The sequence below is a fragment of the Musca autumnalis genome, unplaced genomic scaffold (assembly GCF_047663935.1).
Source record: "Musca autumnalis isolate F117 unplaced genomic scaffold, ASM4766393v1 scaffold_4, whole genome shotgun sequence".
NCBI classification, from domain to species: Eukaryota; Metazoa; Arthropoda; class Insecta; order Diptera; family Muscidae; genus Musca; species Musca autumnalis.
The window spans coordinates 1752412-1780051 of NW_027411977.1; the positions used below are offsets into that span (position 1 = coordinate 1752412).

At 38.0% G+C, this 27640-nt stretch overlaps 1 protein-coding gene across 1 annotated transcript; it reads right to left on the reverse strand.

Moving 5' to 3' along the window:
- Nucleotides 1-27640, reverse strand: LanA (laminin subunit alpha). Its single transcript, XM_073987314.1, has 12 exons — nucleotides 27205-27640; nucleotides 26182-26328; nucleotides 12111-12735; nucleotides 11837-12046; nucleotides 11504-11776; nucleotides 11293-11430; nucleotides 10952-11224; nucleotides 10025-10877; nucleotides 9688-9951; nucleotides 3145-9627; nucleotides 2862-3079; nucleotides 1-2802 (listed from the first exon to the last, which is right to left on the reverse strand). Exons 1-12 carry the CDS (start codon nucleotides 27445-27447, stop codon nucleotides 1310-1312), a joined length of 11220 nt encoding a protein of 3739 aa, XP_073843415.1. The 5' UTR covers nucleotides 27448-27640; the 3' UTR covers nucleotides 1-1309.

The window sequence follows — 27640 nt, forward strand, 5'->3', positions numbered from 1 at the left end:
TTTATTGAACTCATCGTCTTTATTGAAATAAAAATTATTTAAAATATATATTTTGGCACATATTTGAGAAGTAATAAAGATAAAAATGATAAAGATAGTTTCGTTCACACACATCAACTATTTATGCAAACAGAAGTATTCGCTGAAATATTTGAACGGCGTGAACAAAGTATAAGACTTGCATTTTTCACCAGACGTTCCACGTGTGGCATATATTCGGAAATATGACTTAGTTTAGCACAATGCCACCAATTATGTAATCCATGGAAAATGCAAGCGAAAACGCTTACAATAATTGGTTTCAAACGAACGAACGGTTAAAATCAATTATTCCAAACATATTCGATCGGATAGCTTAGAAAAGTATAAAAATTGAATGTAGTAAAAGTAAGATACATACAGACATATCTAAAACCATAATACAATAAATGCTCTGTTCCAGAACCTGCAAGAAACTACAACTTTTTACTACGATAACCATTTTTCTTTTTTGTTATCGAAACAAATAGTAAAAATTTGTAGGTTCTTGCAGGTCTGGAACACACCAAAAAGGAGCAACATCAAGTAAAGGTACGGTCACATTGGGCAAATATTTGTCAAAAAAAGTCAAATATTTCTTTGTCACAAAGTGTGCTGGTCACCTTGTATTATTCAAAGCGAAGAAGAAAACGGCAGATTTTGGGAAAACAAAAATATATGCTCTGTTCCAGAACCTGAAAGAAGCTACAATTTTTTTTACTACTATAACATTTTTTCCTTCATGCTATCGAGAAAAAAATAGTAGATTCTTACAGTATTGGAACAGACCAATATGCAAACATTTGGCCAATGTGCATTCACCATGAATTTAATGTGAACACAAAATCAACTCTGAATGAAATTCACACTTGTTTGGGCAAATATGGGAAAACAAATTTGCATCAAATATTTGCCAAATGTGACCTTGCCTTAAAAAATTAATCTCATTAATTTTCGCAAAACTATTTCTAAATAAAAAGTCGCATGTTTGTTCAAAATGTCTTCGAAATCTAAAAGTTCTAATCAATATAGGGGTTTTTGAATTTCAAATGCCAATTATTCGGCCACTAATCTGTCACCACTTTCTCAACATTTCTCTTGTATTATGGTTTAAAACTACAGTCGAAAAGAAGAAAAAAAATAAGGTAAAGTTAAAAATATCAGGGATTATGACCAAAATATTGGTTTTTCATCCTCAGCATCAAACCCATCACAGAGTCCTAAATCGTTCGGCCTTAATTCGTTGGGCATCGGTCTTTATCGGTTATTTGTTCTCGTTTAGTTTGTTGATTTAATTCAAAGGACACACATCCTTCCATATCTCACCATAGATGAGATTCGATGTTATTCTTACTGGACGCTTATTCACGTGTACGTTGCGTATGCAACCCTTGAATGTCTTACGGGTCTTCAAGCCTGGAGCCTTGTTGAAGGCTTGATGGCCACCCATAAACAGAGGACGATTCGTTTTGGTCATTGTAGAGCCCTCTTGACCTACACCAGGCTTAGCAGATATCCAATCCACCGATATGGTTATGACGAATTTCGATTTCACAGCCTGCACATTACGCCACTTTCCATCACAGAAACTGCCATCATCGGGCAGGGTGTAGCTGGTAGTGACGATATTCTTCGCATCAGATTTCACCGTAAACCACAAGGTATTGTCTACTAATTCCAAAATCAAATACGAGCTCTTGCCGTGTACGGAGAACAACAAACCGTCTGGTTCGCGGGGACGGAAATCGAAACTCAAGCTAAAGTCAGTTCCGACAGTGAAACGTTCAAAGAGTTTAACAAAACCTGTCGGTTTGTTAAAGAATAGACCCTCTTCCACTTTGTCCGAACAGGGCACCACCAAGACGGGTTGCGGCTCCTGTTCCAATGGCATGCCATTAAATTTGAGATCCCTTAGGCAACCGTTGAAGAATTTAGGCACATCAGCATAGTCGGTGTTATTGTGGACCATTTCTTCGATATGTTTGGGTACACCACCCACGTACAGAGGGAAGACGATATTGATGACATGTATGTTGCGTTCTTCCAAATCGAAAGAGGGCAACTGCTCTTCGTCGTCAACCAATAAGCTGACACGGCGCTGTGTGCGAATAAACTGCACGGTGTGCCATTCGCCGTCATTGTATTCGGCTGTGCTATTGACAATGATCTTCTCCGTTCCCAAACGTACCGCGTGGAAAACTCTGCCTTCATTTAGGTAAACGGCAACAAAATCACTTTGATGTTTATCAGCAGCATAGAACAGAATACCGTAGTTCTCTACTGTACGGAAGGTCAATGTAATGTCGTAGTGTTTGCGCAACTTTGTATTTAGGCTGGGAATTTCTAAGCGCTGTTCTCGCAATGAGAAGAAGCGATAACCGGCTTCTGAGAAATCGACATCGTAGTTGGGATTTGTGGGCAATTTGCATCGTGGATCTTCCGGTTGATTGAGGGGACGTACAATATCCGGTTTGCGTACCAGAGGTGTATCATCCTCATCAATATCAGATCCGGAGAATATGTCCGGTTGAATAATCGGTTTTTCTGTCGTTGTTGTAGTAGTGGTAGTTGTCGATGTTGTTGTTGTTGTCGTCGTTGTAGTGGTACTGGTTGTAGTTGACGGTGTTGTGGTAGTTATTAATCTCGTAGTTGTAGTAGTTTCTGGAGCCATTGTAGGTGGTGGTAGTGTTGTCAGTACAGTTGGCACATCTATCGTTGCAGGCGGTTTATTCAATTCATTGGCAGCATTAGGATAATATATCGGTACTTCACTTATGTCATAAGCTGCAAATAAAAATAATCTTAGTAAGGAATTCTGGGCTGCCTATATTAAGTTAACATACCCAGGATATCGCTTGGACAGCCATTTATGTTGCCATTCTTCTTCTCCACACTGTCGGCAAAGTTGATAATCTGGCCATTGACTGTAACGTCACTAATACATCCCACGAAGTAGGCTTGGTTCGAGAGACCATTGCGTACCGGCACATAGTCTTCTGGTAAACCTCCAAAGAAGATGGAACCCGCCATCATTTTCAAAGGTTGTGGTGCATAAGTTAAACTAAAAAAACAAACAACAGTAAATTGTTAACTTTCACCTTCCACTTACAGCAGACTTAGACTTACCGTTTGTCTTCCACGTCGTCTATGGACAACCTCAGCTGGCTGTCGTCGTGCAGTATAGTCACCACGTGCTCTTCTCCGTCGTTAAGACGGTGCATGTCCGAAACCAATTCACTACCCATGCTGCGCAGTACCAGGAAACCATCATCCACTGTCAGGCTAATTGTAGAGCTTTGATCGTGATTGGTACCGTACAGGAGGACGCCATCCTTCTGACGAGTTTTGAATTTTAGGTTTATATTCAAATTGTTTTCGGAGCTGATGTTGTTGGCCTTCAAATAACCATGCTCATGTGGAGAATAGGCCAATACAGTGGAGAATTTGTTAGGACATCCAGGCTTAACACCGACAGCGTTAATATGCTGACCCAAGTCCACTTTAATACCGGAAATCGTGACGTCATCTATGCAACCATCAAAGTTTTGTTCTACAATCAGAGTGTTGTTGCGTTTGCCGGGGAATCCACCGAAGAACATGCGTTTCAGCGGTGGCAAAGTATCGTCGATATGAGCCGGCACTTCTTCCTGGATCATAAGTTGGTCATCGACCTTAAGCAGACCGCGTCGCCCGTCTCTTTCTGCCACAACATGATGGAACTTATTGTCATTGTATTTGTCACTGCTGCCGGTTGATACGACATGGTCACCCAACTTATAGCGGAAGAATATGGCACCGTTAGACATCTCCACAGACATAAACTGATTGTTGCGTCCATAGAAGAACAATAGACCGTCCTTGGTATCCTTGGACGCCTTGAAATTGAATGTGATGCTGGATCGTTGCTTGAAATTAAACGGTGTAGCCTTTAGCGCAACATAGCCATTGCCGTTGAAGCGATATCCTGTTGGTGGCACTTCCTCGGTAATCAATTTGTCGCGTGGGAATGCTCCCTGGTTATTTGATTCGCCGTTGACAAAGTTCCACAGGCCCACGTGTTCATCACCGATACGCAAATCTTCCATGTCACCGACAAAGGAACTCGTGTGAATATCTTCAGGCGGTGTGAAATCGGCCGGGGGAGGTAAACCACCCACAAACAGGCGGCTATTGCGATCAACATTGAACACGTTGTTAGCTCCGAGTAGAACTTCCTGGGTTTCATGTTCCTTCACTTCCGTGTTGTTCAACTCCTCGCGTATGGTCAACTTGACATTGGGACCCGTACGATCGACAATCACTTGATACCATTCATTGTCAGCCACATATTTGGGACTGGTAATACGTTCCGGTCCATTGCCCAAATCAATAGTGAGTATGGGATAACCGTTGACTATTTCCAAGGCCATGAAGTCATTGTTCTTAGAGGCAGACGGAGCAGAGGTGGCAGTCTTGTTGTCATTGCCCAGGTACAGAAGGAAACCATTGTTGTTGTTGGTCTTGAAATATGTGGAGACTTTGGTGTGGGTAGCCAATAAGGGCAGAGTTTCGGGGGCCTTTAATTCCAACACGGTGCTGGGGCCAAACTTGACGCCGACCTTAATGTCATTGGCAATTTGACGGGCTGTTTCAATTTGACGCTTCAGGTTTTCGATTTCTTCTCCCACATTCTGGGCAGCTTTCTCAACTTCGGCCTGCTGTTGCTCAACTCCATCAGCCGAATCCAACAAAGAGGAAATCGATTCTTCCACTCCGTCCAATAGATTTTGGACATGGCTAATATCCTTGTTGGTCGAGTCGATATCTTTGGAAATGTTTCGGGCCTTCTCCAGCTCCTTCGGGGTCTGCTTAACAACAGGGTCCAAAATAGTCAACACTTCGGTCATGATTTCTAATGCATCGGTTGCATTCTGATTCGAGTTCTTCCACAAATCTCTTTGAGAATCAGCAGGCGAAGCTTTCATAAGGGTATTGATTTCGGCCAACCTCTTCTCGGTATTTTCATTCATCTTAGAAATGGCCTCTACCTTGGAGGCAGATGCATTGAGGCGTGGTTCCAACTCGCTCTGAACCTTGTGCAACGAATCTCTTGCCACCTGGAGTAGTTCGGCGGAATCTTTGTCAGCAAGTCCTGCACGACCCTCGATTCCCTCAGTCATTTCGGTGGCATTACCAGCAGCGTATTTGGCTTCCTTGGTGAATTGTTGGGCAGAAACAACAGCGTCAACTATTCCACTGTAGGCTGTGGCAGCCTTGATGGCAGGCTCCGAGGAGGCAGTAAGTTCGGCATACTGTTCCGAGAGATCTTGAGCTCTCTTTGACAATTCCAATGCTCTGAATTCAGCAGCAGCTGTCAAGTTGCTAGCCTCGAGGTGTTGTTCCTCTAGACTGGGCAAAGCGACATCGATTTGCTTATTTAGATCGCGCAGACTATTAAGTACGTATCCCAAGTCGCCAATTTTCTCTTCGATATTGGTTAAACCGAACATTCCGTTAATGCGAAGATCAGCCGCATCCTTAATATGTTTCTCGGCTTCCTTCTGTTGATCGCTAACAGCATCGAATTTAGAATTCTCAAACTGTTGCTTATTCAGATTGTTCAGAAGTTCTACCTCGGCAGCCTTATTTGATGCCTCTTCGCTCCAGTTGTACAGATCTTCCAGTTTGTCACTGAATTCACCGATGTCATTCTTCAGCGAAGTCAGTGATTTGTTCTGATTGTTTATTGGTGTAATGACCAAACTTATTTCCTTCAGCAATTCGGTGGCTCTCTTCAGAACCAAATCGTTACGTTCCAAATCAATAGAGGTTTCATTAATAGACTGCAGTAATCCTTGGGCATCCCTGAGAGCCGAATCAATTTTTGTGCTGGCTGCTGTTTCCAGGTTACGCGACAATGCATCAACGGCACCAATAGCGTCTGCAGCTTCATTGACGCTCGTCGACACCAAATCACTGATGCTGGTTACATTCTGCAAGAGTCCGCTAGCTCGTTTGCGGCTCTCTTCAGCGTTTTCCAAAGTCAAATTTACTTGTTTGGTATACTGCTTAGCTTCGTTTTCCACTTCCGAAACACTAATTCTTGACGGTTCCAGATTCACACTCTTTGGATCTAAGTTCTGCACTTCGGGGGCTATGGCATCTGTCAAATTTTCGAAGTAACTCAACTTCTGGCTGGTAAAGAAGGCTAAGGCAACCGATTGGAATTCATTAACCAAGGGATCGATTTGATAACGCATGCGATCGGTGACATCCAGTAGGGCGTGATGGCAATTGTCGCATTCGAAACAACCCTCGTCCTTCTTCAAGACCCACCTGTGTGGGCAATTATCGCAACGATCACCAATTACGCCAGGCAAACATTCGCATTGGCCTGTGAAGGGATTGCATCCAAAGCCTCGAGAATATCCCTGATTGCAGTTACAAGGGGTGCAGCCATCTTTGGAGTAATTCCAGTGGTCAGTAGCGCAGCGATCACACTGTCTACCAGTGACACCTGTTTTGCAAGCACATTTGCCTGTGTGTTCATCACACTGTGTAGAATTCGAGGCAATGCCACAGTCACACGACCGGCAACCCACGCCGGAGTCATAGCCGTAATGATCAGGTTTACACCTGTCACAGCGTTCGCCAATCACATTTTCGTGACATTTGCAGCTACCTTCGAAGGGATCACACTCCAAAGTACCCAACTCCTCACAGTCGCAGCTCTGACAATTCTTCAGCTTAATGGCATCACCATAGAAACCAGGAGCGCAGAGGTTACATGCCGCGCCAAAAGTATTATTCAAGCAACGTAAGCATTCGCCAGTAATTGTGTCGCAGGAACCAGGCTCGGAGAGATTAATATTTCCCGAACAGTCACAAGGTTTACAATAATCACCAGGAATCTGGGGATTGCCATAATAGCCATTGGAGCAGTACTCGCACTTGGCACCAGTGTAGCCAGGTTTGCACTCACAGTGTATTTTGTCTCCGAGATCTGAAATTTCGCAACTTGTAGCGAAGTTGTTACTGGGAATGGGAAGTGGGCACGCACAAATCATGCAATCATGTGGTGAGCCATATGTGGCGTTGCCATAGTAACCCTCAATGCACATCTCGCAGTGATCTCCGGTTGTAGAGTGTTGGCAATTTTGACAGATTCCAGTAGCACAGTCGCATGTTTCGGCATGGCCATTGCACTCGCAAGGGATACAATATCCACCGTAGGGACCCGAGTTATCCCTGTAATAACCAGGAGCACAGTCTTCACAAGACAGGCCACTGTAGCCAGGGGGACACTGACATTTCTCCACAGCCAAAAACGAATAACCATCCATGTTATCGTCCTCAGCCTCGTCGGCCAGTGTCAAATATACATCGGACAACTGTGACAGCAACGTCTGCTCCCAGTAGTTGGCCCGTATGTAGATCATGTGTAGATTCCTCAAGGTCATCATGAAGTCGGCACGGCTCACGGGTTTGCCATCCTGGGTCATAAAGTTATCCTCCACCATTTCCACGCGATTTTTGAACATCTGATTACTTGAAGGCTGCTCATAGCTCTGATGTACCAAGACGTGGTCTTTGCTGAACAATATGACATCGGGCGCTGTTATTGGTTTGCCGGACAGGCCAGTGGTATAGTACAATGAGTATCCCAATTCCCCACCGTAAGCTGAGATGTGACTATTTTGGTTCATCAAGTAGTCCAAAACTCCGAAGTAAACAGTGGAGTCGTCATCGATTTCGTTAAGAGAGAAATCGGCCTGTAGCATTGTTTCGTTGATCAGCAAATCTTCGGGTGGAATTTCCCAAATAGCAAAGTCAATGGAGTTGGGTGTAAACTGGGCTGTGTTGAGCGAGACCTTCTTCAATAGACTGACATTGTAAACCTTAAGGTATGCACTTTCGCAGCGTGATGTTTTGCCGAAACAGAAACATGGCGTGCAACCATCTGGATTAGATTCACGCAGGTTGTATGTACCTTCGACACACTGATCGCAGTCCCGACCGACAGCATTCTTCTTGCAGAAGCAAGTGCCATCGACCTTATCGCAAATCTCCAACTCAGTTCCTGCAACATTGCACGAACACTGTTCACACTGGGGGAAATCAAAGAATCCATTTTTGCATTCGTCGCAGGCTCGTCCCTCGATATTTTCACGACACTCACAGCTGCCGTTGAAGGCATCGCACTGAGTTTTGCCATCGGCAATACCCAAGTAATTGCATTCGCAAGGCTCGCAACCGATAATTTGATGGAAACCATAGGTGTTGGGAGCACACTTATCGCACAGCTCACCGATAACATTTGGTGGACAGACGCATTCTCCTGTATGTGGTTCACACATGGCAGTGCTGGGACAATCGCAAGGTTTGCAGTCGGGGAAGCCGTAAAAGCCGGTCTTACAGGCACCACATTGGCGCTCAATAATGTTCGGTTTACATTCGCACTGGCCACCAAATGGTCGACACTCAAAACTGGTAGAACCGGCATAATTACAGTTACAAGGCAAGGCTCCACTGTTGTAGTCTGCAGTCAACGAGAATACAGCCTTCTTGCAGAAGTCCGAAGCATTGTGGGTAATATAGAAATGATCTTGTCCACACTCTTTGATGAATTCCTTTGTTTGATCGAAAGTTTCCTCCTCCAGCAAGTCATCGTTGTACTGATCCACTGGCACCACAACCAAATAGTCCAACCATACGCCCTGGGGCCTGTTGTTTGTAATGGTGAATTTGAACTCATCTTCAATATCAAACCACTCGTCGCCATTGGGACGTATGACACCTCGGCAACCTGAACTCGACGGGCAATGATTAATGTGGAATTTGCCATCGTACTGATTCTTTCCAGATGTCAGGGTGTACATAACCTTGAATTTCGGATGATCTGGTTGGTAGTACTTTACTAAGACCACATAACGACCAGGTTCCGACACCTTGGACTCAATAGTAATAGAGGATTCTTCTTCCTTATTGTCCAAATGCACCAGCTTGACCTTATCGTCCAGCACAGCATATGGTGGCTTATTCCAGGAAATTCTATCCTCATGGTCACTTTCGAATTCGATTTTCTTCGAATCGGGAACTGATCTGAATTTAGGTGCAGCACATTGGTTCTTATTCATCACGCACACTGGACTAGGTGTAATGTAGTCCGTGGACCATTCTTCAGCCGGTATGGCCGTCACCGAAATGATGGCAATCTTTTCGTTTTCTTCAAAATCGGCATAAACGATAACCGGTTTGTCTTCTTCCTTGTCAATGTAGAATACCTTTTCGCGAATTTGGTCGTCAATTATGGGGGTACGACAAGCCATCGAGTAAAGGCATGGGTAAACCGTGGTGGAACCATAATCATCCAAGTCATCACCAATGCGCAGCTTTATGAACCCGGGTTCTGCATAGCTGCGTTCGCTCACGTAATCGATAACGAATATATATTTGCCACTACGTGGTACCTCCACCAGGTAGTAAAGTTCCAGCTGATCGGAAGTCAGCATGGGTATATCACCGACATGGTTGATGATAGTTAAGTGGTCTGGATCATTGTAGAAGTCAAGAGGATTTGTGGGCTTGCCCTTAGGATTGAGGACGTAGGGTTGAACAGCTGGCTTGAAACTGCAAATAAATTCTGTTAGATGTCTTCATAATTGGAAATCCCGTCTAACTACAACTTACTTTTCCACCGAAGCATATTTATAGTGTCTGCACAAGTCCATGTTTCCAAGTTCGCAGGGATTTAGAATTTTTCGGGTCAAAATCGAAGCCTCGTAGTAAGCAGCCGGCAAAAGAACAAAGTAATCCAACATCACGTTCTTGTTACATTTTGTGGTAAAAATGTATTTGCCAGGATCCAGGACAACAGCTGAGGGTTTTTTACCCTTCTCACCGGCAACGGTTACAAACTGCGGAGAAGTTGTGGGACGCAACAACACCTTGACACTAAATGAAGAAAAAAAAAACAATTTCACACTTTGCCTATCCTCGCTCTCTCACTCTCTACACCCAAACTTACTTTTGATCCACTTCCAAGGGGTTTTCCGATTGTACCAATATACTGGCGGTTACATTGAAGTCATTCAAGTTGACATAACGAATGACAATTCGGTATACGGAAGACTTGAACACGTTCAACTCATAGCGCACTTCATTCTGGATATCGTTGAAGACGGCGTAACCCTTACTGCTATAGCCGGGGAACACTTCATCGTCATATTGGTAACGCACCTTGGCACCCGATGGTTGAGAACCATCCTCGTATTCGTATTGGAACTGATGCAAAGTGGGGAAGTAATGGGTAGTCAATGGCTGGGTACAATCACGGCCGGTAACACGAGGGTGGCATTTACACTGGCCAGTAGTTTTGTCACACTCACTCTTCCACGAACCACCAACATCACAATTACAATCCTTGCAACCGAACAAAGAAGATCCGTCCAAGTCATATGTGCCATCTTTACATTCTTTGCAAGTACGGCCATCGGTATGAGGCTTGCACGTGCACTGACCCGTCTTCGAATCACATGTGTCCAAAGTGCCAATGGTACCGTCCGACCAGCAATCGCAAACTTCACAACCATCTGGATTTGAGATATTCAAATTCCAGAATAGAGGCATACATTCGTTACAAATGCGGCCGGTAACACGCTCCTTGCATTGACACAGTTCTCCAACTGGCACCGAACCGCAGCCTGCAAATTTATCAATAACACCGGCCGGGTCACAGTTACAGTCCTCGCAACTGGGGAAATTGTAGAAACCTTCTCTACACGTGTCGCAAAGTTTTCCGTCGAAGTTAGGATGACACAAACACTGGCCATCAGCGTTACAAGTAACACCAACCGAACCATGGACATCACAATTACAAGCTGTGAAAAGAACAAATAACGAAATCGCTTACTAACGGCACGTTTCGGCCGAAATTTCAACATTTTCAACTTACGCAAACATTCCGGGTAATTAAAGTATCCAGCACTGCAAAGCGTACACTGTTTTCCGGCAAAATTCGGGAGACAATTACACTTGCCAGAGTTGTCACAAGTAATGGCTGTACTACCGGTCGCCGAGCAGTTGCAGGGTTTACAATCGGGATAATTGTAGTAGCCAGGCAAACACTGGTCACAACGGGGACCACCGAACCCTTCACGACAAATACATTGTCCGTTCTCTTTGTTACACACCTCCTCTTCGGTACCCTGGACATCACAGTCGCAATCTATGGCGAATTCAAGAATAACACTTATAATTTACAGCACTTACTTCCGACTCAAACAAAAAACTCACATTGACACTTGGGATAGTTGAAATAGCCATGCTTACAACGCTCGCAGCGTTCTCCTCCAAAACTGCTTAAACATTTACATTGACCCGTTACCAGGTCACAGTCATTGCTAATGGAACCGACCTTGTTGCACTCACAAGCTACGAGAATTAAAACAGATTTGAGTTAATATTACTTGGCCGTATTCCATACTATTCTTTGGATCAAACGTACCTTTACATTCAGGGAAGGCATAGTAACCATCGGCACATTGTTTGCAATAGTGACCGGCAAAGTTAATTTTACAAGGACATTCTCCATTGACTGCCTCGCAATGGTAACCATCAGTGCCGTTGAGATTACACTCGCATTCACGGCAATTGGGGTAGCCATAGTAGCCGTAAGCACAGGACTTGCAATCTGGAGGTTGGAATGCTTTGCGACATTCACATCGGCCAGTCTCCTCTTCACAATGGCCAGTGGAGTAGAAAAAGTCGCACTGACAAGCTATTGGATGACATGGTGGTATTAGAGACACTACACTTCATGAATCTTACGAATACTTACGTTGGCACACGTCAGTTTCATTCCAAAATTTGCCAGCTGGTCTGTAGAATTTAGCCTTGCACTTGTTACAGTTTATGCCCTCGGTATTATGCTGACAGTTCAAGCAACGTCCACCACCCTCGTAGCGACCATGGATATCCAATGACAAACTCTTGCGATCAATGTCCTCATCGTAGACACATTCATTGGTGTGTCCATGACAATTGCAGGCTGAGAAATATCAGGAGATTACATATATCAATGACAATGTGAATGGGAAGGATCGGGTACTTACGTTCACACTCAAATGGTCGAGCATTCGTGTTTTGTCTCCATTTCTTTTGTTCGAAACCGGGACAACATTCGTTGCACTGAATACCACAGGTGTGGTGTTGACAGCGACACGCCAAGATACGTACAGGACTCTTTGGATCCTTGACGTCACAAGTATCGGCATGACCGTTGCACATGCACCGACCACCAATTGATATGTCCTTAATCGAATAGAAGTAACGGCGGGTCACAGTAGGATCCTGTCGAGCCACCGACATAAGATGGCCCAACAAGTTTTTCGTACGCAACAGACGTATGCGCACATTTGTGGCACGAGTCCACTCTTGCAGCACCGTCGAGTTGAAATAGTTAGTGGCCGATGGGCGATCATTCAAAAGCATAACGGGAATTTCACCATTCTCCAATGGTACAATTTTCGAATATTCTGTAGTACAAATGACATCATCATCGCGGGTAATTGGCTTGTAGGTGTCCTTGCCAAAATAGGTTTCACAATCGGCAGGTGTATCGGAGAAATGTTGCCATGGTGTCCATGTTTTGCCGTAATCGCTTGATTTCTCCAAAGTCCATAGACCAGGACGTGGTGAATTACCCATACGAATGAATAGGTAAGCGACATGAAATTCCTGCGAATCAAAAAAAAAACAATACATTGAATTACTTAGAAATGCTGTATCCATTGCGAGTAGAATGTTGTTTTTCTTTTTTGTTTTTAACTGAAATTGGCGAGTTATTTTCAAATGCGGAAGCAGTTTTCCCCATAAGCACTGTTTTTAAGATACACGATTACGATAAAGAAAATGGTATCTCACATTGTATGTCAAAATGCGTGTGATACCTGCGTCTATCGTCCATCGTGAAAATAAAGTCGTCAAGCGGGTCGTAATTACAGATTCTTAATTTTGTTGTTTTGCAGATTTTTCAATTTTCGATAATGGTAAACTAAAAGGAGATGGGGAGGAAATATTGTAAGTAAATGTTATAGAAAACTAATGATATTTTCTTTTATTGGAATCCATATATTGGATAATATTGTCTCAATGATAAAGTTTAAGACAAAGTCTTCCATGTATTCATTAACGAAGGTACAGTGTCCATTATATCGTCGTTTAAGACAACTTCGCTTTCTTTGTCTCCCAACTAGTCGCGCGCGTTTTTCGACATTTGTGTGAAATTGTCGCCCATGAACCTAAAGGACTGTCTGCAAGACGTCCTCAATGGATTGGGAACAACTTTAAAGACACTTTGCAGACAAATTTTGGGATAGGGAAGACGATCAGAAGTACACGTACAATATATGCAACCTCGTATGCTTTCGTATGGTTGAGGAATTTGTTGTTGTTTAACACAATACAAGCACAATGTTTATTTAGTCTTTACTTAGATACCAATAATTCAATTCACGAACCCCGCCTTTTACCTATTAGATGGTGCCCGATAACTGATGTAAATAGAAGATTCGTATTCCAAATTCAGTTTGAATACTATTCAACAGATTCAAATTCGATTTTAGACACTTTATATAAAGTATTGCATACTTTTAGTCGTTTTTTAATATTCCTTAATGTTGGACGATATATCGACTATGCTTACTTCTTTAGTCGGTGTTTAGACGTTCAAAGTTAATGGGAAAGGAAATTGAGTTTATGGGAAAGGGAGTAGAGAGAAATGAGAGGGGGTACACACACCCCTGTGCTCGCAAATTCTGTTTTGTTTCTTTATTCTTTGCAGATTTTTTCTGCATTTTCTTTCATTTATTTTTTCCGCCGGCAAATAAACCACAACGCATATATGTACATATTTGAATTAAAAACTTTTGTGATGAAATATAAATTGAACAAGAAATGATCAGTAAAAATTAATAGTAAACATATGCATATGTATTTATTTAATTTTTAATTAAATGTAATTTAATTTCTATAAAAAATATGGAGTTAGTATTGCCTTTGAATGGTCAAATAAGAAAATGAGTGTAAAGAAGAATCAGAAAATGTACAAAAACATTATTTGCGTGTCTAAACTGCAAGGAAATTTTAACAGAAATTGAGAAGAAAATTTGCCTTTCCAGTCTGAACGTATATACACGGACTTATTAGGGCGCCATTAAGAAAGAAAACACGGCAACATATTACATTATTATAGCTGGTTTACATTCGACCATCTTTCGCTATTTCGTTGCCTTTTCAGCCGAAATCCAGCAATATTTAAAAAAGGATATCATGTGATTTCGGCGAAATCATTCAAGAAATCACAGTATTCAAGATATACAACACTGTTTCAATCGACATGTGACACTCTTTGAGTAAATGAGCGATATGTGGTTTCCGGTAGAAATAAAATATTCTTTCTAAAATTATTATCACTTTTTGGTGTAGCCCAGAATTTCAGTTATTTTGAAGATATTAGTTTCTGTACTTGTATAAACCAAACTTTCCTGACCTGACCTTTAGCATCTTTATAAGGATGCTCTCAATTTTAAGAAATTCCTATTCCACTTTTCTTATAAATTCCATAATCTTTAAGAAACAAATTAGTAAAGTCACAGCTGATTAAAAATATTTATTCATTGTTGTTATTGTTGTTTCCATTTTAAATCTTTCTTATCTGGCACAAGCGGAAGTATGTACACTAGGGTTATGACATTTTTTCTCATTCCTTTAGCGGGAATGAATGAACTTTTGACTATTAATGACTAAACTAAGTTTACCCTATTTAGGTATTAAAAAAGGTTAGGCATAACACTTTGAAAAAAATGTGAAAAAAAGACTATAAAATGAATAAAAATCTTTAGGTTATGTTAGCTCGAATAATTCGATTAACTAAAAATTTTCATAAATAATGACCTTCGTTTTAATAAGACAACAATAAATAAAAATTCACAGCAGAGCCAAGCAGCCCCGGCTGAGGTTTTAATCTTGGTCCTCTCCAAAAAATCGACAATGTTGTCGTGGTCTTAGCTTTCTAAGCAACTGCCAATCTATCATATCAATTTTCTGAAATGGAACATATCACAATTCATGAAGGAAAATACCCATTCGAGTTGTACATACTTCATATCTGCAATTTTGAATAACGTTGAAAAATGTCCCGCACAAACAACTTTTAATTGATATGATATATGAAATAAAATTACATATGATATAAAATGATATACATATACGTACTGATATGAAGATACATTTAGTGAGGAACATATAGTTAAGCTATTTTGGTTATGTCATATGGCTCCAAAGCTAATTTTCATTTATATATCTACTTTGGTGACTTCAAAAGTTTGTCGAAAAAGGCCATATAGATAAATTTTCAAATGACTTTGTGCTTGAGCTATTTTTTTGTCGAATCGCCTTATAATTAAGATTTTATTTAATCTTGGGTAAAAACTCATGAAGATATGATACAGGGATATGAGGTTGTAAAAAAGTCATAACCCTAATGTATACATATGTGTATGCACATAATAATGAGACCCTTTGTGATGTGAAATATGCTAAAAGTATATGATTTATCGTCAATTTTTTAAATTATTTCATTAAAATTATAACGAAAACTTCTGAAAATTTAAAGGAAATATGCATTGGTGCTTCGAGAACAAAAGAAAATGTTCTCTCACATGTGGAGAATATTTAAAATTATCTTAAAATGATGTAATTCATTGCAGTTGTATTAAAAATGTTTCCACATCGCTTTAAATTTCTCATACAATAATTGTGTGGTATTCAATATTTTTCTCTTGAAATGTTCATCAGATGTGTCATTAGAGGCTTCGTTTATTTGCAGACACTATTTGTTCCATTGAAATTGATGTGATTCTTCTTTAGATCAGATGGCGTTGTTAGTTGATACCGAGATTATTTTATTGCTGCCATAAAATTTCTGCACTTCTTTGCACATTTGTCGGTTGAAAAGAACGAAGGAGAAAAAAGCTGACTTTTTTAATAACAGATGCGTTGATGTATTGCTGTGTCATTGAGATAATCTGTCGGAAACTATGAAATATTTGACAAGCATTATCATACAAACTCGTATATTATCATAGTCAACAATGTATGTGTAATGGAATTCTGTAACCGTTCTTTAGTTAACAAAACAAATCGGTAGAAATAACACCAAAAATGTCCAGTAAAGAGTTATTCGTTTTAAACTTATTGCCAAAAAAACGCGGTGGAACATTTTTAAGGTAATCACCAATAATTCTGGCATAAATCTTCTGCAGCAAACTTGCAGATAATAGCATTAACATTTCTGGTTTGGAAAAAAAATGGATTTAAGTCCTCAAAATATATAACCATTGTTGTAAAATGAATGCATCTATTACATTATTCCTTGTACATATCGACACCTCCAAATAATAGTATGCTAAGTCTAAAAAGTGAGTTTTGCAGGAGAATCTCTCAAAGTGTGGAAATTTTTTTGAACTTCAGTACTATGCTAAGTCAATATTTGTTTATAACTTCTGTTCGGATTGACCGATCATTACCAAAATTTGACAGAATTTAAGTTAAAGGACGTTTGACACCTCCAAATAATAGTTTGCTAATTCTGAACAGTGAGTTTTGCAGGACAAGCTCTAAAAGTTTGGAAATTTCTTTGACCTTCAGTACTATGCTAAGTAAATATTTGTTTATAACTTCTGTTCGGATTGTCAGATTATTACCAAAATTTAACAGAATTTAAGTTAAAGGACGTTAAATATAAAAATGTAAAGAACTTGAAAACATGCTAAGTTGACTTAGCATACTATTGTTTGGAGGCGCCGATATATTCTTTAACGACAATTTCAAAAATACATCAACAATGTAGTGAAGTCGCTATATGAGGATAAACTGCGCGTGTGAACAGTGTTGTAAAAACATTCTGTAGAAGGTGTGATATTAAATAACACCGAAAGAACGTGAAATAAGTATTTTAGAATTTCACAATCGTCTGTTCTTATTTGGAAGATTTTTGCAAACGGGATACTTGGTTCAATTCCCAACAGTTTAACTGCTACTGACCAGAATTCTAGAAATTATGTACAATTTTTCAGTTTTTTCTTAGTTCATCTGTTTGAAACTTAAGTTCTACTAATGTAGGGCTACAGTATTGCTGTAGACTGGAAAATTCCAATTAACACGGAAATCACCCTAAACATATCATTGCAATTCGAATGCTGTAGCGTAAAGTTACTTTTAATACATCCACTCTGTTACTTTACATCTATTCGGCAGTCACAAAGTTCCTTAACAGATCATCACTGGTTTATAGTTTTCGTCGTCTACCAGACAACATCTTCATCTAATGCCTTGCACTTACACACATTTTTACGTAGTTGCATTTTAATTGTTGAAACGATGATACTTAGAAATTTTAAGCAAATAAAACAAACGTGTATGAGTTCATATCCGTTGCATTGGGGCAATATGACTTTGGCGGTGCAGAATGCTGGAAAGTGTATTATGTTTTTTGTCTGCTTCATTTGTGTTTATGTTTGCAAAAATATTGCATTATATTTGTGTTTGTTTTTAAATTCCAGACTAACTGCAGAATATGATCTCATCAAAAGTATAGCAATTTGACGCCTAACATTCGGCCAGTACAGTGTAGAAAAAACATTTTATGAGAATGCAGAGTTTGTTTAATAAATCATCTTTGCATAGCAAATTATCTTTATATTTTTGCCTTCCACAGTTGCTAATATATTTGACTATTTGCATAGTAACTGTTTATTGGAAAATTAATTTTGCATATTTAGCAACAATAAAGTCATGAGACATTAACAATTAAAATGTTTGCAAAATTTACATCGTTTGTTTACTGTGCAAATATGTGGTTTACACTGAAAAGAACATAAGTCGAAAGATGATAACAATATAAAACAATTTTCATTAATTTTTTAAAAAAATTAAGAAATGGATATGTGAATTTAAAAATGAAAATTAGTTGCTTTTATTTGTAAGTTAAAACTGTATGTATATTTGGAATATTAGGGCGCCACCGTCGTGCAATAAATAGTAAGCACACCCGCCTTGCACGGCAACATCAAATTTTCAACGACGAGAGAAGTCACTCTTGTCCCGTCTGGAATGTTTGTGGAACAATTGTATTATTTGAAATGTTAAATATCAACAAAATTATATAGAATTGGTTTTGTCCCCAGAAGAGTCATTCTATGAGAAGTACATATGTTAACCCATATCGTTTTATATTAGTTTAAATATTAAATTGTTTTGTCATGTAAAGCTTTCAATATTGACAAAAGTCGACCTATGCTGTTTTAAAAAAGGAACCACACAAATATATGTATCAAAAGTCAAAATGTCATCCTATTTATACTTAAAGTTCTTTAACCTCTTTTATAAAATGTAAAAACTAAACCTATTCAGATTTTCCATTTAATGGAATATCTGAAGAGACATATTTTTTTACAGGAGACTATCTGCTGTAGAAAATATTGTTAGGAAATATTAAATTGTAAGTTATAATTTCGGGATATTGTTTTTTGTGATTATAATGTATAAAAAATAAGTGCTTTTTAAATCGATTAAAAAAAATAACAGCAAATTTGATGTTGTTTGCATGTTTCATTTCCAAGTCTTTCTGTCCTACACGCATATTTATGCCTTTCAATGGATATTTTGTTAGAAGCATGTTTATTTACACATATTTACGCACACATATTTACGTCTTTATGGTGGATCACATCACTGAAATGTAAGAACGAATGTACAGAAATATCCAATATGAGATCATTATTTCATTTGTCGCTAAATTAACATCCAAACTGAAATCTACTCGTATATACAAACGCCAAACGCTCACTTTGTTGATCCCAACCAAGCAAAACTAAAAAAAAAAAACTAACAAAACCAACAGCATTTGTTTAGTTTAATTGTATTTTGTTTATTTATCCAATTTCAATAATGTCTGCAAAGTAAGTTTTTAAATGAATTTGCAGTCAATGTGTTGCTCTTTTGCGGTCAAATCAGATTTTTTGTTCAGGATGTAGAGATGCCAAATTTTATCTGAACTTTTCTAAAATCTGAAATAAAATTTAATGTGTATTTTATTTAAAACATCACAACCCCTCTGTTTAATTTATTTTCGGGACATTTTCTTGCCAAAAAAATCTGATTATGGAATTACAGTGACTCTATGATTAAAATATATACATATGGTGATGTATGTACTCATGGACGTACGAAGGGGGACCGGCTAAGCTTGAAAACTAGCATTTATACGTAAATCATTTGAAAATTGTATATACGAATTAATGTCAGTTATTTAATTCCAAACTTTTCCAATAGTTCGACTTGGCTGGATACCCTATCTTTCAATGCTTTATTACAAATACTATGGCAGTGTTGTCCTTCTGTATTATAAGATTTGATCATCAATATTTGTCATCGGAAGCTTTGGCAAGTTGATAGTGGCTGAGAAAGCTGAGACGCCGGCAACCGGCCGGTTGTCGGAGACTCAGGTTCGAATCACAGCCTGGCTTATGGTGAAATTATTTTATTTTGCCTTATTAAGGCGAATTTGAAGGAAGGGGTTTCATGCGATGACCTGATTTCATGGCATCTTTTGCATTGGTTCAAACGAAGTCGTGAAAGATCCGATCTTCTTATCAGCATTTGAACCCATTCCATCGAACCAATAGAGATGAATTTTGTGTTTTTATTTATACACATTTTTCTAAATATATAAGATTAATTATTTACAATAGGCTTGATGTTGTCGGAGACTCGAAATCACAGCCAACGTTGTTAAAACTCTCTCCGTATGATAATGACATACCAAAGCATTGATGAAAATGACATGCCAAAGCATTGGTGTAAATGACATGCTTTTGATCCAAAAATGAATAGCATCTTTTGGGGTCCACGCTCATACAAAATTCATCGATGAAGATGCTAAAAAGATGACATGCCAGATCAGTTGCACCCATGATTGAATGGCATCTTTGGCATCTAATACATATTTTGCTGGGGATATTTTCAATAATTTTTTTCAAATTTCCTTTCTGTTACGAAAATACCAATGTCCACAATTTTACGTGGGAAAGTTTTCGGTGGTACCGTTACATGGGGGATATACCGAAACGAGGACCGATACAGCCCATCTTCAAACTGCAAACAAAAAGAGCAAAATTTCGGAGTCCTTTCTCAATTTTTGTGGATGCTAGAGTGATTACCACAGACGGAGGGACGCACGGACATGCATGGATCGACTCAGAATTTTGTCCTGATCAAGAATATATATACTTTATATTGTCGCAAATGTTTATTTCAATGCATTACAAACGGAAGAACAAACATACCCAGAAAAATTTGAAGGAAGGGGTTCCATGCGATGACGTGATTTCATGGCATCTTTTGCATTGGTTCAAACGAAGTCGTGAAAGATCCGATCTTTTCATTAGCCTTTGAACCAATGCAAAGGAAGTCGTGAAAGATCCGATCTTTTCATCAGCATTTGAACCTATGCAAAGGAAGCCGATCTTTTCATAAGCATTTGAACCATTGCATCGATCCAATAGAGACGAATTTTGTGTTTTTATTTATACACATTTTTCTAAATATATAAGATTAATTATTTACAATAGGTTTAATGTTGTCGGAGACTCGAAATCACAAACAACTTTGTTAAAACTCTCGTCGTAATGATAATGTCATTGCAAAGGGTTGGTGAAAATGACATGCCAAAGCATTGGTGGAAATGACATGCCAAAGCATTGGTGAAAATGACATGTCAAAGCATTGGTGTAAATGACACGCTTTGGGTCCAAAAATGAATAGCATCTTTTGAGGTCCACACTCATATAAAATTCATCGATGAAGATGCTAAAAAGATAACATGCCAGATCACTTGCACCCATGATTGAATGGCATCTTTGGCATCGAACATTTTGCTGGTTAATTTACCATCCATACTGTGGTGGAGGGTATAAAAATGTGTGAATTCTTTTTGCAATAAATAGCAAAAACGGTGTCCAGCTAAGTTTTTAATGTCATCGAATCCAAAAACTCGTACAATTAAGAAAATAACAAAGCTTCTTCTTAACTTGCAGTATTTTGTCGGGACTTAGAAAAAAGTATTTGAATGTTGGTTTCTGACTTATTTTCTGAGATATTTCTACATAGTAAAATAACAATGCTTTTATACTGTGACGACATAAAAGAGTATTATTTGCATATGTTTCAGACACAAAAGCTGGATTGGAAATGTTCGATACAAGTCCAATCTGCATTCGCGGATTCGAATTCGAATTCGAATGAAGTCGTTTAGGTTGCACTCAGGAATTAACGAAAACCATGCAGAGTCTATTCAGTTAAATATTATAAAAATAGTAAGATGGTAATATAGGTTAAATGTCATAGATGTGTTAAATTAAAAACATTTTTGAAATATGGGACTGAAGTTTGAGTGTGATAACTGGGTATGAACTTTAAAGAAGAAAAACAAACGTATGTTCGGACCGAACTTTTTATAAAATAGGCTAAGATCTTCGAAATACTCATAATCTTGCGATATCGAAAACAATGACAGTTCTCTGAGGGAATTAGAACATAAATGCCTATAAGCAGCGAATGTGATCAACAATTTTTGGGATATTACCAAACCGAGAACATATATGGTTAAGAGTTTCAAAACAAAAACCAAATTTCCTTTACAATTCCATTTGAAACAAAATAAAAAACCCCAAAATTTCGGCTTCAAAATTTCAGCATCAATTTTGGGTGGATGCAGTGGATATATCAAAAAAACATATACTAGTTGTATGTGATTCTTTCTTTGGGCATGCAAGATTAAACCAGAAAACGGAAGGAAATATAAAAAACTTGTTGGCTTCAACCCATTTTTACCCATTTTCTACACTGATGCCAACAAAGCTTCTACGAATATTAATTTTGATGGTCGACTTTATGGAATCCCTCCTACAACACTTAATTTTAAAGAATTTCAGTAATACTTTATAGAAGTTGTCAACAGTGAATGGGTGAAACTCGAATTCATCGATTGTAACACATTTTTGGTTTTTACCATATATATATGGTAATATTCAAAAATGTTTTACAATCGTTGAAGTTGAGGTTCACCATTTAATAAGTCGCGAACTGTCAATATATTTTATATAATATGAATATATTTATATTAATTGAAGGAGTGGACCTATATGGCCCATCTTCGAACTTAAATCGAATCTGGACAAAATAATTCGATACCCAAAATTTGAACCGAATCGATTGATCCGTTCGAGAGTTATCGTGCGCACCAGCCAGCCAGACAGACAGACAGACGGACAGACAGACAGACGGACGGACATTGCTAGATCTACTCAAAATTGTCTGAAACGGATATCGTACAAACATACTTGGGGTCTAAAACCATTATTTCGATGAGGCACATTTTTGGTCGTATCAAAGTGTAAATACCCTCTTTAGCCTAAAGGCTGAGGGTATAAAAATGGGTAAAAATGTGTTGAAGTTTACAAGTTTTTTTGTGTTCTTTCTTGATTTCTGGTCAAACCACGGAAAATTCAAACCTGAGCTCAAAGAAAGAATTGAAGAGTACCCCTTGGGCAACATGGTTCAAATGTATGACTTTTCGATATATACACTGCATCCCCCTAAAATCGATGCTGACATTTTGAAGTTTTGAAATCTGGGTTTTTTGAATTTTTCTTATAATTGAAGGGCGCAACCAGATAATTTCCCAAACTATTTATTGGATTGTAGAACTCGTGATTCCACGTCGTTTGATGTATATCTCATGAGTGTGCTTCATACAGCTCCCTAGTAATAAGAGTCCAAAGTCGAAATTTTGGTGCGTAAATTTTCTATAAAAACCTGTTTTTTGGCTTCAAAATTTACAACTGTGGCTCAGGTACCCTAGAACCCCGCGTGATTTTAGTTTTTTTACGCGCCGGATCTAATGAACCCTTCCGCGTTCAAATCCATCCACTAAAACGGCGGTTATAGATACCTTGAAAGTAGGAAATTCTGCAAAATTATATTTTGATGATTCGCGCATTGCACCGCGATTTTCTTTGGTTATTTTTACATAAATGGAATCCTTCATACGCGATTATATTATTTTCTAAAACCGTGTGGCATAAATTACCGAGATTCTGGTGTAATATTCGTATTTCGTATAAAATAGAATTTGGTAGCACATCCGCGGTTCTTGACGAATTTGTTTAAAATTTGTTATAATGACGTATTTTTTATAGGCGGTCACTGAAATCGGATGCGCCTTATAATCTTATGTACATCGCGCTATTTTTACCCACATAAAGGTTTTTTGAACAGTAAGATGCAGCTGACGGCACACTTTGGCCGCTGAATGAAAAGTGGAAAAATCGCTACATATTAGCTCTGTTCCTTTACGTGCAAGAGTCTTCAAGTTTTACCAATTTTTACTCGAAAAGCGTTCCTTTACTTCAGACACCATACAATTCATATGGTGGCAGTTTACAACTTTTGCTACTTTTGCCGGTTTAACCACTTTCAAAAGTAAAGGAACAGACCAATTGATAGAGATGCGCTCGCTGTATCTGAAAAGCGCATGCGCCTTAACTGATTTTAACGAATTCGCGAATTATACGTTTTTTAACTTTTATGTTTTTTCTTTGGTTGCAATTTCAATATTACTTTCTATTTCATAATCCTATTGTTTATCAAAGTAAGCAAATACACTTTCCTGTTTGTCATCGCATTTTTCTTGAAGAAGTTTCAGGGAAGTCCGTCAGTCCTTGCATCGAAATTTAGCGAAATAGTAGAATAACTCCCAAAAATGTTTTTTCTATTTTTCGTATTAAACAAAAAAATATATTTTTGAAATAATATTCCAACATTAAGTTTTCGTCTTTTGTTGTTGCTGTAATATGGCAGTTATAAATCATCATTAAAATTTTGGTCTCATATTTTTCTACGCGTTGTCTAGAATCTGTACGTATTTTTAATTTATTTTTTCGAGTTTTATTTGGACTCTAAATTAGAATAAATTAAATTTACTCCAAGATTTTTCCAGTATTTCTTGATTTTCCGCGAAACTAGAAATACATTTAGTAAATATTTAGGCATCTACGGATAGATATTAAATGCTGTTAACGCTTTATATATACATTTTCTTATTACAGCAAAAATGGAATTTTTAAATGTTTGTTCTTTAAAAGGGAATAAAACCCCCCATAACTTTGGAGCGCAGCATCCAATTTTGTGAACGCGAACAGATTTGAAACCACGACTGTTTTCTTAATCTATGTTCCAAAAATTGCGGATGTGCTCGCAAAAAATTTTTTAACATTTCTTCCAATGGAATTGCAAAAGAAATTTGAAATTTACCATATGCGTTCTAATATACTGGAAAACAATTGGCACAACCTAATTTATGTATATTATTTCAACATTGTTTGTTTTTGAAAACATGCAATTTATGCAAATATATACATATACAATCTACTACATCTGTTTGGAATACATATTGGAGTCATGAATTTGAGTAATGAATAAACCAAAGAACGAATGGATAACTGAATGTATGAAAGAATGCGTATATTACAAGGATATTATAGGGATTTAAATAGCTAATGTGGGTCATCCCTTTTTGGAAGTTTGTAGAAATTCTTTTTTATTTTCTTTTTCTCCGATATACTAATAAAATGTACTATTTGTATATATTAGGACAACGCTGATATTATTATGACCATAATAGTTTCCACCACGCCATTCTCCCAAAAACTATATGGTATTGTAATGCTTCCCGATAGTTTTGCTCAGAGACTGGTCTGTTGGGTTATAATAATATACATATGTATTTATTTATACCACATACTTGTACTTATCTTTTAAATACAAATTTAAAATGGTGATAACTCTTAAATCCGAAATAGTTTGCAATTAAATATAAAAAACACATATGACCCCAAAAACACAAAACTTCAATACAAACATGTGTACATATTTTCTTTTCATTCTTAAAAATCATGGTTTAAGGAACGAGATAAGCCATAGTTTGTGTTCTTAATATTTTTTTTTTTCATTTTTTCTTATCAGGCAATTTCCTGCAACGCTTTAGAGACCCACACAACCACCATCCAGACTACATCATAATTCATAGTTGAATATAAGGCACGCATTGTCCGAGAGAATTTGAATGGCTGATAAACCGGCATATGTTTCTTTTTTTTTTTGCCCCACAAGTTGCCACTTGGGTTGGAGAAGGCATGTTGTGGTAAAAGTATGTTCATATTTCATTTTAGAAGAAAGAAAGGCCGGAGCCATCAACACTTGTGAGGTTTCTGATTTCCTTTGCGTTGTTCAGAAGAAAGCAAGATATGAAATGCCTACCCCCTTCAACTTTAAGTGAAATATGCTGCTCCTAAAGAGTGGGAAATGAATAGATACACACGCTTGTACAAATACAGCGATTGAACGAATTTTCCGATAACCCTTAGCCTAGTCATAAAACTGAAGATATGAGAAAAATGTTTCTTGTATTCTTCTTATATTAAGGCATACACATACATATGTATGTATTTAAAGTTTCTCCTCCTTTAGGAGTCGTAAATTTTTAACATCCAGTTTTATGGCAGACATGTTTCTGTCAAGAGTCTGTCAAGTTTTTAGGGATTTTTTTCTTTTTTCGTGAAACAAGCATAAAATGCACTGAAAATATTTTTGAAGATCAAATACATAAATACGATTAATTATTTTATTTAGTGTTTCTCATTAAGAGATGAATTTGTTGAAATTTAAAATGTATGAAAATACCAAAACATAAAAAAAACTGCAAACTAATTACTGGCGTAACATAATCAAATCTCCTCAAAACTAAGCCTATACCCACTGCCACATTCTTTCTCTGTGTACCACCTATGGATTCAATATTTTCTTTCTCCAAACAGGTTGTATATTCTTCCTTTCTGTCATTTAATTTGACCGTTTTTATGTTTCTTTTGTTTTTAAAGACAGTAAAGTCGCAAATAGGAAAGCATCACCTTTTTGTGTCCCAAGAAATTTTAGTGTTTCATTCCATTGAAAGGTTTATTATTTCGTCGTTTTCTTTAGCTTTGTTCATTCATTCTTGCTTACCTGGCCAAAATCGATGGTTAAATTGACTTCATTAAATTTCATGCCACGAGATAGCGGAGGACTTTGCCACCATTGTTCAGTGCCGTCGATGGCATGTTCAGGCGAGTGATTCTTTTCGGGTATGGTGGGATCACAGTAATCACAGACCTAAAAATGAGAATGAAAAAATAAAAATCAAAGATTAACGAAGAGATTCATGGGATGTTTCATTTTAAAACTCCAGTTTTTAATACTGACAGGGGTTGCCCCCAATAATTGCCCATTAGACAGTTCAAAATGCACACGGTCATATTCAAACAAAGTGCATTCACATGTTATATACCATAGGTGTCAAGAAAATGTCTAAATGATTTTACATGTGAAGGACCGAGACACAGTATAATCTCGATAATCCGGACAACACATTTTTCGGTGGTGTCCAAATTACCAAATAATAAATTAATTTCTATGATTAAGTCACTCGTGGTAGACATTTAACAACACTTTTTTATTTGTAATTGCTATAACCGAACGCTTAAAATAAATATAGAAGTAAACAATGTTTCAAGTGTACAAAAATAGTGATGATCGGATTATCGCGTTGTCCGGATTATCGAGACTACACAGTATTTTTGTTTTCATTAGTGAACATTTACATTGTAAATTATACTGCACTACAACATTATGTTTTATATTCTTAAAACATTATTTTGTTAAAGTTTTGTATTTAAATGTGAATCTTCAAATATGTGTATTACATTTTTTGACACCAACTGTATGTTAAAATCCAAACACATGTGCAGGTATTACGTTATGGTCTTAGCCGATTTATTTTTTTAGAATGAAATCTGTTCATAACTACACCGCACACACACACACACAAAACACTTCAAACAACAGGCCATTCATCACATCTCGGCTAAAACTCATTCAAATATTTACTTGACAAAACAAATATTTTATTTTTTGATAAATTTCAATGCACAACGAATAGATGCACCCCCCGTAGGGCAGTATTCAGCGTTTGGGATAACAGATTCTTACCTGACCCTGAATAACCGAATAATCGAAGGGATCGTTCTCTGTATTGGCACCAACTAATTTACAATATAACTCGGGTCCATCAGTATCACTGCCACATGTGGCCGTGGCATAAATTTTGCGTCCGGTGGCTAAATTAAAATATGGTGGCGTTAGCTCAGCATTTGTTTTTGTTGGAACAACAGCCAACGTTATAAACACTACCGCTAGCCACACCAGCATTGGGGCATTGCGGTTACACCCCATCGTGGCTTTGTATTTGATTTGTATTAATTATCACACAAAAACAATTTAATCCTGAGTAGTCCTTTTTTGTATTGAAATTGTCACTTTAGTTTTTTATTTGTTTTTTTTTTTTTTCTTTTCACTTTTCGTCTTGTATTCTATTCAGGAGACCATCCCAACCGCACTGGATGGCTCTTCGTAAGCAACTGATGTG

Coding starts and splice junctions, on each gene's coding strand:
- LanA (XM_073987314.1), bottom strand. CDS start 27,447: ATGGGGTGTAACCGCAATGCCCCAATGCTGGTGTGGCTAGCGGTAGTG. Junction 26,329..27,204: donor ATTCGGTTATTCAGGGTCAG/GTAAGAATCTGT, acceptor TCTCATTTTTAG/GTCTGTGATTACTGTGATCC. Junction 12,736..26,181: donor TAACCATCGATTTTGGCCAG/GTAAGCAAGAAT, acceptor TTTGATTCGCAG/GAATTTCATGTCGCTTACCT.